Below are 13,110 nucleotides of genomic sequence, written 5' to 3'. Positions count from 1 at the left end.
GCCTCAGAATGCTCAGTCTGCACAGCCCCGAGGGATCTTTCTGCCTTGTGCTGGCCACTCTGCACACCCTGTCCCATTGCAGCCTCACAAGAGGCCATGGTGTGGTTTGACTCCCACTTCGCAAAGGAGAAGAAGGGGGTGCCGCCCCGTCGAACACCTTGCCCAAAGAAGTCTCGGGGCTTGTGGCCCAGTGGAGATGCAAATTCAGATCTGACTCCAACAGCCAGGCCCTGAAGCCCTAACTAGTCACCCCCAGGATGGGGGACAACGTGACTCAGCTCAGGCGGTACAGACCAGAACAACTTGGCAGCCTCCTCTTTTTTCCTAATTCTCAAAAATCTTCCACCGGTGGGAGCCCACGTAGATTACTTATCTATCTTCTTCAGTTAGATATTAGGGAGGTCTCAGGTCTTATTATTACAAATAACGCCTCAATCCATAACCTCTGGGCCGTACATGTAAGAAAGGCCTGTGGCGTATTTGACCTCAGGAGCCATGCACGAAACGCCTCACTCAGCAACGACAGAAGCAGAAAAACATGTGCATTTGTCTGTCTGCTTCCCAAGTACTTCTCCGGGCGGCCAGACGAAGTGAAAATGGACATACAATATTCACGACATATGCAGAATGTAACCACTCAGACACCCCGCTGGCTCTCTCATCTAGCCTTGTCCTGGAATACGGCCTGTTCTTCCGACTAGAGTCCAGAAAAAAAAATGACAGGCCTGGCTTTAATCATTAACTGTGCGAATCACTGCAGGATTGAATCCCTCTCATCTGTTTGGATGTTATTTGGGTGTTTTTTTCTTCTTCCTCTTCTTTAAATCATTTTATTAGGGGCTTTTTTCTTCTTCAATTTCACATTTATTCATAGTATTTGAAATTAAAGCAGTTAAGAAGTAATTAAAGTTATGCTGCTCTGAAATTCCTTTTTCATCTTCTATTTCTTGCCATATTTTTCTTTTTTAAAAAGTACTTTTTTAATCATTTTATTAGGGGCTCATACAACTCTTATCACCATCCATACATACACCAATTGTATAAAGCACATTTGTATATTCATTGCCCCCTCCCCAAATACTTTTATTGGGGGCTCTTACATCTATTATCACAATCTGTACATTCATCCATTGTATGGAGCACATTTACTCAGTGAAAAAATGTGATTCAGTGAGCATTCTGACCTAGGGGGCGGGGCATGAAATCCATCACAATTGAAGGCGTCCATGGGAAGGCTGTGACAGACACTCCTGGAAGACGGCAGGGCACTGACCTCTGTGATGCTGGCTGTCATCCAGGCCACACGGAAAGACCCTGCCTTTCTACTGCAAAATGGGAGTGATAAGAAAGTCCCAGGAACTGTGGCTTACATGAAACAAGGGAGCCCTGCTGGCACAGGGGTTACGCCATTGGGTTGCTAACCGCAAGGTCAGCAGTTCAAAATCCACGAGCAGCCATGCCTCAGGAGAAAGATGGGGCTTTCTCAGAAAATCACCAGGGCAGTTCTGCCCTGTCCTACCAGCTCTCTCTGAGTCAGCTTCCATTCCATGGCAGTGACTTGGGGTTCTGAGGTACCAGGTGTCAGCTCCCAGCACCTTAGGTGTAACAGAAGTGAAGACACCCCCCACCCCCATTCTGCTCCAGCCTCCTAGTCCCTACTGTGCAGGAGCTGCGTATTACAGCCATGCTGTCAGTTCCCCTCCCTTTTCCTCTGACCCTTCATTTCCACCAAGCAAGGCTGCTTTCCCCATCCACTGGCCTGGCCCCGGCCAGCCTCCCAGGGACAGGTAAGGCAAAGCCTGACACACTGCATGCACTCACTATATACATGTTAGCTCTAATGACACTCATTTCTGAAGCATCGGACACAACAGCCTGGTCTGCATCAGGGATCTATGTTGACTTGCCCCCAGAGTGCAGCAGCACCGACTCTGCCCCACCCACCCTTTCTCTCCCTGCCCCTCACCAAGCCCATCAGGGACTCTCGCCAGGAAGAAGCTTCCACATGGCCCTCCAGTCCTACTCCTCCCTCCCAGCCTTTTCCCTGGGACGTCCTGCTCCCTGACCTTTTGCTGTGTTAAAATTCTCAGTGTGTCATGTATCTGTCACGTGGCCTTGGGCAAGTTATTTCCAACTCTCTAGAGCTCAGGGTTAGCATCTGTAAGGGGGACAGACAGTCTGACTGAACCTGCACCGCGGTTGGAAATGCATCAGTGACTACATACGTGTGCCTGCACACTGCCCGGGGCGCAGAGCAGCCACTGGCAGAGGGAAGCCGCGTGTGACTGCAACCTACCTCCTCTCCTCCAGGAGCTGCCCTCTGGCTGTGCCAAGCACACCCTAGCGCAGCGGTTCTCCACCTTCCTCACGCCGTGACCCTTTCATACAGTGCCTCAGGTGGCAGTGACCCTCAACCACAGCGTCATTTTCACTGCAACTTCCTAACTGTCACTTTGCTACTGTTCTGAATCGTCATGTAACTATCTGGCATGCAGGATGTACTTTCACTGTTCCAAATTGAGCATCATTAAACAATTAAAGCATAGTGATGAATCACAAAACAGTATGTGATTATATATTGTGAAGTATTTATGTTTCCCGATGGTCTTAGGCGACCCCTGTGAAAGAGTCATTCGATCCCCAAAGGGGTCGAGACCCTCAGGTTGAGAACTGCTGCCCTAAAGTGCGTATACTGTTTTCAGTCAAGCATGTATGCGGATGGAAGTTCCTCGTTTTGTGTACACAGGTCTTACCCCATCAGTCTAATCCCCAATTTAATGTCTGGAGCCAGGCAATCGGTAAACCAGGGATGGAGGTGAGTGTCTTACAGTCTCTTCCTGACAACTCAGGTCAATCGGCAGTGGCTCCCTGGACCACAGTGTTGAGGGGCATGCTAAAGCCGCCTTCTCTTCCCCAGGGAAACAACCGTGGATCATCAGTATCTGTTGTGAGCATAGAATAAAGGAGTTGGGGGCACGTGACAGCCCTCCGCCATCCCCGGAGGAGGCTGTTGAGTCTCAAGTAAGAAAGGGTACCCCCCCACCCCCACCCCCGCCCCACCCCCGCTGGAAGGGGGCAGAGACGGCTGGCACTCACCCGCGTAGCTCCGGCCCGTGCTCATGTTGGTTGGCAGCAGCGTCCACTTGTCGGTGACAGGACTGTAGTACTCCACCGAGGCCAAGTTGCAGGAGCCATCATCCCCACCAACCACATACAGGAGCCCGTTCACTGCACAGACCCCTGGGAGTCAACAGACATCACAGCGGACATTAAAACGGAGGCTCTGAGGAACAGGCATCCGGGAAAACAAAGCCAGAGAGCCGCGGAGGCGCTTGCTGGCTCTTCCCTTTGCTCCGGGCAACACTGGGAGGAAGACGGGCCTTTCTACTCCCATAAACAGTTACAGTGGACTCTCCCAAGCGGCCGCTCCACCCTGCCCTACTGAGTTGCTGAGTCTGCATCTACTTGATGACAATGGGTCGGGTCGGGTGTGGTAACACCGCAGAGGGCTAACTCCACAGGTCTGAGGTGGCTCAACAGAAGGACATACAGCTGTCCTGGGTTGTGAAGCACCCCTTTCCTGTCCCCTTCCTCTGACCAGGGAATGCCTCCTTACGAGGCCCCCTGGATGTCCCTGCCCACCGCAACTCCACAGAAGCATAAAGGACTACGGATGTGGACCCCTCTCTACAGAAACTTAGTCAGCCTGGCCTGAGCTGTACCAGACAATTCAAGGGACTGCTGCTACCACACTCCTACTTCTAAGTTCTCCCCCACGAAACCTAATGTCACATTCATCCTATGTGGCACCAGAGAGCCGTCTGTGGTCCCTTTCCATGACTGAAGTCTAAATTCACACAGAGCTTCTGGGGTGAGGGACCCCACCCACGCTGACACAGGAGTGAACCGGTTTGGGGTCAAGGTCTCACGTAGCAGGGACTCACAAGTAAGAGAATGCAATTCGTGCTGTTCGCCAAGACGTTAAAGGCCACGAACCCATGGGGGCTGTGCAGATTCTGACGCATGGCACCGCCACGCATGTCGGAGTAGAACTGTGCTCCACGGGGTTGTCAACAGTGGGTTTTTCAGAAATAGATCACCAGGCCTTTCTCCTGAGCCTGCAGCTGAGCTCATTAGTCGTCTGCCGCACCCAGAGACCCCATCGAAGAGCATGAACTGGAAACCACGCTCATTGCCACCAAGTAGATTCCAATCCATGGAAACCCTACGGGACGGAGTGGCACTGCCCCATGGGAATCTTTACAGGCCTAGGAAGACTCACCTGGTCTCCCAAGGAGCAGCTAGTGGGTTCAAACTACTGACCTTGTGGTTAGCACCCAAGGGGCCCCAAGGCGCCTTCGTTAAAGGCCATCGTCCAGTGCACAGTGTGTAACTCCTCAAAATTAGATTAGATTAAGGGCGATACTCGAACATGGTCATACTTTTCAGTGCTGGCTACTCTCCTGTCCAGGGGTGCGGTTCAAGTGGGCCGGCTTCCTGGGTAATCGCTGCTGCTCCCTCTAACTCAGAAATGCCACTTGTGACTTTGCACCCCAAAGCAGCAGGGAGCATGCATAACAAGCAAAGTACTATTTAGGATAGAGATGGAGATAGTCCTTGGTTATTTAAACCAGTATCGGGCAAATATATTTAGTGGTGTTGTGCAACATGAGTCTGTTTTCTTTAAAGACAGAAGCATCTGTACTTGACGGTTTATACATACATATGTTTACATGTAAATAAACTTAATTATCACACTCCAGAGAGACTAACTGCCATGAGGGTTCTATAATTCCTTATTCATATGGCTCAAGGCATAGAGAGCTCAAGGTTACATCAGAGCAGTGAATAAATGAATCAACTTCTCTCTGGTTACACTTCCAATTGAATGTAAAGGAAACAAAGCGACCTGGAAGTTACCGGTTTCTCTCTCCACCCCAGGAAGTTGGGCGAGGGTCTGTATCCATTGGGCAAGGAAGCATAAAGTACACTATCCCAACACAAGACACACTCTTAGGCCCACGTTCTAAAAGGAAGCCACGGAGCTACTCCTGACTCGTGGAGTCCCATGTGGCAGAGCAGAGCTGCCCCCACAGGGTTCCCGTGGCCGTGGGATTTAGGAAGCCAATGGCCGGACAGCTTTCTCCCACCCAGCTGCTGCGTGGGTTCCAATCACAATGGCCAGCCTTTCGCTCAGCAGTGCTTCCCTTTTGCCCCACTAGGGCTCCTTGCAAAGGTGCCAGGCTCCAAGAAATAAAAACTTACACACGGTACCATGAATCGCTCCTACACGAAGGAAAGAGGACCGGAAGGAAGGAGGGGGTGAGGGGAAGGACAGACAGACAGCAAGGGAGTGGTTCCACTAAAGTATCAGCCACGGCTGGTGAGGCCTGAGGCGAAGGAATTGGTTGCAGGTGGGAAGTGAGAGGTTCTTAAGAGTCAGGTCACGGGCAACGGGGAGAACCAAGGGTCCTTGCCTGGCCCTTGTCCCCACAGCCCTGTGCTCAGCTGCCCACCAAAGCCAGCGCGCAGGGCGGGGGCCCAGGTGGTATCTCTAGAGCCTGTCTGACTGGCCGCGGGCCCCTCCGGAGCAGTGGAAGTCACCACCCTTCTCTGAAAGGGAAAGGACCCCTCCACACTCAGAGGGGGCCCTGGGGCTTGCTTTGGGGGTCCTGAGATCTCCTGTCCCCTAGGCCAGGGCTGCCCTGGAAGATGACACTCCCTGGCCCGGCCCAGCCCCTTAGCACAGCCCCAGGCCCCTCTGCCTCTCTCTTAGGGCTGGGGCTTGCAGGGAGAAAAACCTCTCAACCCCCAGGGGCGGCCGTTACCTGCGTTGCGCCGGCACATGTTCATGTCTGCCACCTGCTTCCAGGAGTTTGTTCCAGGGTCGTAAACCTCCACACTCTTCCTCACCAGAGGCCCATCGTGCCCACCGGTGGCGTAGAGCTGACCGCTGAGCACCCCAACCCCTGAAAAGCAGAGCACAGTGTCCCAGCTCCAGACACCAGTCCCGGCCACCGTCACCAGCAGGTGACCTGGGCGGGAGCTATCTCCCAGGACCTCAGCTTCTTCACCTTCATCTGTGATGACATTACCTCATCATCTGAGACTTGGAAAAGATCAAGCAAAGAAGACCCCGTTTTTCTTTACATATCAATGCATACATACAGATGTGAAGTGGGAGTCCATAAGCCGAGGAAAAAGAAAAAAAGGCTGTAAGGCATCCACCAAAACGTTAAAGGCCGTTGTTTCTGGGTAGTAAGAGCATCATGTTGGGCTGCTAACCACAAGGTCAGCAGTTTGAAACCACCAGCTGCTCTGCGGGCGAAAGATGGGGCTTTCCGCTCCCGTGGAGAGTGACAAGTCTCGGAAACTCACAGGGGCAGTTCTACCCTGTGCGACAGGGTCTCTCTGAGTCAGCATCGACGTGGGGGCAGAGAGCGAGCTTGGGTTTTTGTTGGTGATGGGTTTTCTTTCTGTTTGTTTTGAAGATTACACGTTGTTTGCTTTTTCTTCTTGACTATCTATATCGCCTATTTTCTTTACGGTGTCATGTCACCTGCGCTGCCTGGCTTTAGATTCATCAAGTAAAAAGAGATTATAAGCAACACCGAAACCATCTGTAAACGGCCAGCCAGCAGGCCGGCTGAGACAGTGATGACTGAGCTCACCGGCCCACCCTTCCAGCAGAGGCTGGTCTTTCTGCCCACTTGCTCGCTCCTCCTAGGGAGCTCTGGTGGCCCTGCGGGGAAAGGGTTGGATTGCTAAACACAAGGTCAGCGGTTCAAACCCACAGATGACTCCGAGGGAGAAAGATGAGGCTGAGGGTCACATTTTTTACAGGTTTAAGTGTGATCTTTCAAGTCTTTAATGCAAATCTGGGAAATGAAAACCAAAAGGAAGGGAGGTGACATAGGTCCCGGGTCAGCTCAGTCTCTGTAATGTGCCTCTAGGGTACCCTACTCCCTCCTGGGGTGGGGGTGGGGGGTTGGATTGGCTCAGGCGTCCCTAGAGGCCACTCTTCATGGACAGGCGCTATCTCAATGCAGGAAAGACTGATTCCAGGCCCTCACTCCGAGATATTAGGTCAGGAATTTGACAAACCTTCCCATGTGACTGGAATGTGTAGCTAGCATTTCAGACCCAAGAACTAGATTTCTGAAACACGAATTTCACGTGGACAGGGCCCATGCCTGTCATGTCCACCTCTGGTGTCCATAAATAGTGTCTGGCTGACCGACTCCGTGTAATCTCTCTCAGCAATGGTTTAGTAGGTGCCACCAAGACGGTCTGACTCACCGCCAACTCCTGCACAAGAGAACTTGACGCTACCTGGTCCTGCGCCATCCTCACAACGTCGCAGCCACTGCGTCAACGGCTTCCTGTTGAAGGTCTTCCTCTTTTCCGCTGACGCTCTGTCAAGTGTGATGCTCTTCCCCAGGGACTGGTCTGTCCTGACCACCCCCCTGCCCATTCCAGTGAGATACATGCAGGTTCCCAGCAGTTTCCCTGAACTAACAGCAGGTGGCGGTGTTGTTCCGACAATGGTTCTCTGACGCCCTACTTGGTTTCCAATAAAACGCAGGGTGTTCCAAGGCTGCGTCCGCTTCCCTTCCTGCAAGTTCAGCAGGAACTAGCACATCCTGGCTCCCAAATTTGACCCATAACCACCTGCTGGTATATTCCACACCCTGTTCAGGGCACGCAGGGACATCACGGTCCCAACACCTAAGCAAGCTGCCTTCCAGGGCAGGCAGGGACAGCACTGTCCCCACACCGCTGCTACTGCCACTGTGTACCCTTATCCGTCCACTTCCCCAGAGGTTGCCGGTACCGTTGGCCACGGGGCTTCCAGGCACCAGACGGCTGTGAGTGACCAGAGGCCAGCGTCTCTGGTCTCCAGGTCCTCAGGCAGCAACACCCCAGCCCAGGACAACAAGATAGGTTCCCGAATCCAGAAGCAATCCTTCCCAAATGTCTGTGGACAGTGAGGCACTGAGGAAAGGCTTGAGGTCGGGTCTGATTGTAATCTGAGGGAGCAGCCCAGCTCTGAGAGAGAGGCCATCCTCGAACCGGGGGCATGGCATTTCCCCAGGACAGGCAGTGGAGCTGTCCGCACCCAGGGCGCCCAGCCCACGTGAGGGCAGGCCCGTCCAAAAGCTCTGCCCCCAGCAAGAGCCCCCCCAGGAGCTTGGTGGGTGGCAGTAGCAGTAGTCTCCAAAGGCAGCTACATCCACAAGGGAGAGCCTGAGGTTTCCAAGGCAGGCGGGTCCCCGCAGCTCCATGCGGAATGCCCCGCCACACTCCTGCCGCTTAGGAGTTCCTAGAGGCAGCTGCACGTGCCAATGGGTGCTGCTCCCTCCTGCGTGGCTGTGCCCGCAGCCTGCGGCTGTGACGCCGAGCCTCACAGCCCAAGTCACAAGAGAGGGTTTCGAGGAAGCCGGCCAACTCTACCAAGACTTCATAACCCAAATTAGGGGAAGGGAATGGTGGGCAATCGGCTACGGCACCCTGCTCATCTCACGTGGAAAGGGCAGGGCCTTGCTGCAGGCCACGTGGCAAGCCAGAGCAGCCCCGGGACCAGAGCCAGGGAGGACCAAGCTGTCAGGATCAGCCAAGAGAACCCCAAGTCAACCACACTGCCGTCTTGCCGAGCCTGAGCCACGGCGACCCCACAGTACAGAGTCGCACTGCCTGCAGGGTTTCTGAGCCTGTGGATCCTTAAGGAGGGAGACGGCCGCATCTTTCTCTCACAGAGAGCAGCTAGCTGGTAGTTTCAATGTGCTGATCCTGCAGTTCTCAGCTGAGCGCTTAACCAAGCAAAGATGACCCCAAACCAAATTTCCTCCATAAAGTCCGTTCTGACTCAGAGTGGCCCTTAGGGGACAGGGAGGCACTGCCCCGTCCTGTGGGTTTCTGAGGCCGTCACCTTGACGGAGGTAGAAGCCCTTTCTCCTGTGGAGCAGCTGAGTTTCGACCTGCTGACCTCAACGTGAGCTGCCCACTGTGTGCCGCTACGCCACCCCAAGCTCCCTGAGACCAGCCTTCTGAGCACAGAGGCCCCTTAAGAAGAACCATCCCCACGTTCCTTTTCACCTGCGAGCAGACGGAGGTGCTTGGAAATATCGAGCACAGCCTAATTTGTAAGGAAAGCTGCAGAAGGGGTCATAAATGTTTGGAACTGTATCGGGGGACCACGCACATGCACATAGGGAGCACTGTGGAGAAAACCCTGCCCTGTGGCCCCCCCCTCCCAGAAGGCACGTAGCTGGCCACCAGGCCGAGCGGGTGACCGGAGCAGCGGCGCATGTCACCGCAAGAGCCGGTCCCCGGTGTTCCCGCACGCCTTCTCACGCCCTTTCCTTTGGTGGGGAGACGTGCGGGGAAGCAGGGCTGGGGTTCCACTCTCCAGGAAAATCCCACGGGACCACACAGGAGGTGGAAGTGGGAAACCACTTGTGGAGCAGCTGAAGAGGCGGCGGCGGGGGTGGGTGGCGTGGGCTTGTCTGCAGCGATGAACGCTGCTAGCAGGGCTGCCTTTCCATTCTCCCTGCAGACACTCCAGGCAGCAAGCTTCAGCTTCGCTCCCGCGGGCATGTTTGTGCCAGCTTCTCAGGACCGAGGCTCCGATGGCTTGGGGGGGTTACCAACGCTAACTCTGGAGGGGGCTAGAGCTTAAGCGGACTCCTGACACAACGCATTACTAATTACATCACCTTGGGCAAGACACCCAGCCCCTGGGAGGCTGATTCACATTGCGGTAGGATGAACATTGTGTCTACTTCTTAGGGCGGCGGTGAAGATTCAATCTATCAAAGCACTTAAAAGTGCTAATTAGGGCAGTGTCAAGACACTGGGCACCTGCTCTTTCGAGAGAGGCAGGCATCTCGGTGGAAGTGGAAGGGACGGACAGTGACGAGGAGGGACGGTCTCCCCTTCAGGCTTTAGCAAAGTGAGCCCTGGGCAGGGTTCATTCACACTCGTGGCCCCATAGCAAAGGTACGGATGGGATTCAATATACTGAAAGGAGGAGAACGAAGCTGTGATGTCCAGCCGCTGGCCTCTAAACCCAACTGTGAGAAAACAGACACACGCTACAGCCCGAGGCGGACCCCTACCTGCGCCACTGCGGCGGGTGCTCATGTCCGCCACGTACGTCCAATCGTTGGTCGCTGGGTTGTACTGCTCCACGGTGCTCAGGCACTGGCGGGAAGCCCCGTCGTAACCCCCAACGGCATACAGCTTCCCTGGATCAGACAGACATCACTGATGGTGCTGCCGTGGCGCTGGCACAGAGCTAGGGCTTGGCTGACATTCCGTCCCTAAGCCCCACAAGACACTGATCCCTCCATCTGAACTCAGTCCTTTCCTCCCGGGTGGGGGGGAGGACCACCTCACCTTCCCCAATGAAGCCAAGCATCCTTCGCCTCACGTGTCTGCCTTCTCCTTCTTAAGCCATGGGTTCCTCAGAAGCAGCACAGCACCCCTTTCTAAAGAAGTATCCCCAAATACCGGGCATGATGCTGCCTGTGGCCTAGTACCACCGAGGCTCGATAGATCCTTGCTGATGAACCAGTCACATCTGCCAGGACCAGGCCCTGGATCCATGGGAAGCTGGAGGGCCAGCTGTGCAGACGGGCAGACAGACTTCCTGGCTAAAGACTCACGATGGCTAACTAAGGAAATATTCTATACAGAGACTCTTCCATGAGACCTCAACCCCTGTCTTGTTCTCACTTGTGTCTCAACCCAGCAAGAGACACTTGTGATCGTAGCAGACACAGCATGGTTAAAACGCAACATTGTATTTGGCTTCCCCTTTTGACCCCTTTAAAAGTTGTACCAGATCTTTAAAAAAAAAAAGTTGCACCAATGTAAAATAAGAATTTTAAAAGTGAAGAGGAAATCCATGTAAATTAAGCCTCCCTTGAATCCCCTCTGATCCCAGACCAGGGACGTGAACAGCCTCGCAGTGGTGCAGTCTCTGGAAGGTGGGTGACGGCAGATGCAGGCAAGATTGAGCTGCATCATTCCATCTATCTTTGGATTCATTTTAAAGTTGTTTTTTATATTTTTCAGCTTTCATTTCGATTGACGTTCTTGTCTATTTTATTTTGTTATTGTTGTTAGCTTTTTCGTTCCTTTCTTTTTTGCTTGTTTTGGCATGGGTTGGGATATGTGAAAATCCAGGATGGTCGCTGCATTCATGGTTGCTTGGGGGTACAGCAGCTTGGAGGGTGGGGGAGATCAGGGGCTAACAACAAGAAATACAAGAAAGAAGAAAATGTCCCCAATGTGATTGTGCCGATGATTGTACAACTTTTTATGGATGAACTATTGAATGGTATGATATGTGGATTATGTCCCAAGAAAACTGTTTGAAAATAAATCAATCATAAATAGGCTCTAGTGAACGGGAGATTATTCCCTGTTCACCTGGGGCTGGGCAGAATGGGGGGGGGGGGGGGCTGGAATTGATCTGCAGACTCTCTTGTGACCTCTGAGGCACCTACAAGAACCCCAAGGGACCATTACCTAGTTTTAAAACTATAATTAGTAAAAGCATTATCCAAGAGCATCCTGGGATTGAAGGTGGTAAAAAGCAGTATTTCGGCTGCCCTGGGTCAGAGGTGAAAATATTTGGGGTTTAACATATAGCCTTAGAATGCAATGCAATGGGAGGGTCGTGTGTGTGTGTGTGTGTGTGTGTGTGTGTGTGTGTTGGGGGTGGGAGGCTGTCCTACTTCAAACGGAACTCACATTTATGAGGGACCATAGGCTTGGAACTTTTATCTGTAAACTAGTGGCTCCTAAAACACTCCTGGATGGCTTCATAAACCACGACCAAATACAAATTCATCTGACGGGATGACTCAATCAACAGACAGCGGTTGTGGTTACGCGCTTTCTTACCTATTCTGAGTTAGAAGGGGGCCTTCAGGCTCAAAGTGACGCTCTGCCGTCAGGACTGTATCTGTAGCAAACGTGAAATGATTTTTCCTCCCATCGCCAACGAGCCCGGCGTTGTTTTCTAAGCTAGCGTCCTCTCAACTCACCAAACGGAAAGAAAGCCACCCCTCCTCCCCGAGTTTCAAGTCAAAAGTAAAACTGACCAGCGGGGCGGCTACTCTGGGCCCAGGCCACTCAGGGTGTGTGCCGCTGCTTCGATGCGACAAAGGAGGGCCCTGCGACCTGAGAACCTTCGTCCTCTGTCGGAGAGCTCCGGCCTACGCTCCGATCCTCACTGCCCTTGTCCCGCACGGGCTTCCCGCAGCCCGCAGCAAACCGATGTCTCTCGGTGGCGTCCACAGGACATAAGCAGTGTGGAGCTGACGTGAGGGGAGAGAGGGAGCCGAAGCGGAGATTTCCACAAGGCCGCACGGCAGCAGAGTTCCCTGAAGTCCTCCCTCAGTAACTGTCGACCCAAAGCTGTACCTTGGGCTGCCTGCTGCCCCAGCGGGACCCACGGCCAAAAGAACTTCAACTTCGCGTGGGGTAAGAGAAGTCTGTCCTATGCGCCACAAGACACGCTGCAAGATAGTGCTCCGTCCGCGGATGGAACAAGCTCACAGTGGCCTTTGTCTAGGAGAATGTGATCAATTACTCCCATCGAGGCGCCGCCTCTAGGCCCCATCACCCATTCCGGACCTGCATCGACTGAAAAAGACCCACTCCAGGTTTCTCCTTGAATCTATTCACAAGGATTTGCTATTTTTAACCCCGGGGCCATTGTTTGATATTCCTGGCCCAGGAACAAGAGGGAATGGGAAGGTGGGTAGACAAAGCACTTACAGTCGGCAGACAAATCAATTTCGCCTCCACCTGGAACAGGAGATGGCAAGAAACAATATATCCTGGCAGGAGGATGAAATCCTTACACTCAACTAAGATGACTGGTTTAATACGTCAGACCACCAAACCTTTCCATGGAATGTCAACTGCATGGAGACCAGGAGATGCAGCGGGAGAATCTTTCTATTAATGTCTAACACCTGCGGTGACACTCTCCCCCAAGTACACACGCGTGAGTTGCGTGTATTCGTGAGAGAGACGTCTATGTGCATGTCTGAAAGCACATGTGTTCCAGCCAAAGTCCCACTTGAGGGTAAA

The 13,110-nt window shown here is 53.1% G+C and overlaps 1 protein-coding gene across 1 annotated transcript in view; it reads right to left on the bottom strand.

Moving 5' to 3' along the window:
* Positions 1-2,138: 2,138 nt before the first annotated feature.
* KLHL3 (kelch like family member 3) overlaps positions 2,139-13,110 on the bottom strand; it is a 133,929-nt gene continuing 122,957 nt past the window's right edge. Inside the window, exons 12-15 of the mRNA XM_045285035.1 lie at positions 10,119-10,247; positions 5,829-5,969; positions 3,097-3,240; positions 2,139-2,158 (exon numbers count right to left, since the gene is read on the bottom strand). Of these exons, the coding sequence (XP_045140970.1) occupies positions 2,139-2,158; positions 3,097-3,240; positions 5,829-5,969; positions 10,119-10,247 (434 nt within the window). The remainder of the gene's footprint in view (positions 2,159-3,096; positions 3,241-5,828; positions 5,970-10,118; positions 10,248-13,110) is intronic.

Source organism: Echinops telfairi, unplaced genomic scaffold, assembly GCF_000313985.2.
Source record: "Echinops telfairi isolate 266 unplaced genomic scaffold, ASM31398v2 ScPeMD7_7469;HRSCAF=8507_1, whole genome shotgun sequence".
Taxonomy (NCBI): domain Eukaryota; kingdom Metazoa; phylum Chordata; class Mammalia; order Afrosoricida; family Tenrecidae; genus Echinops; species Echinops telfairi.
Note: the sequence above shows the minus strand (reverse complement) of the source record. Positions and strands in the feature narration are given on the sequence as shown.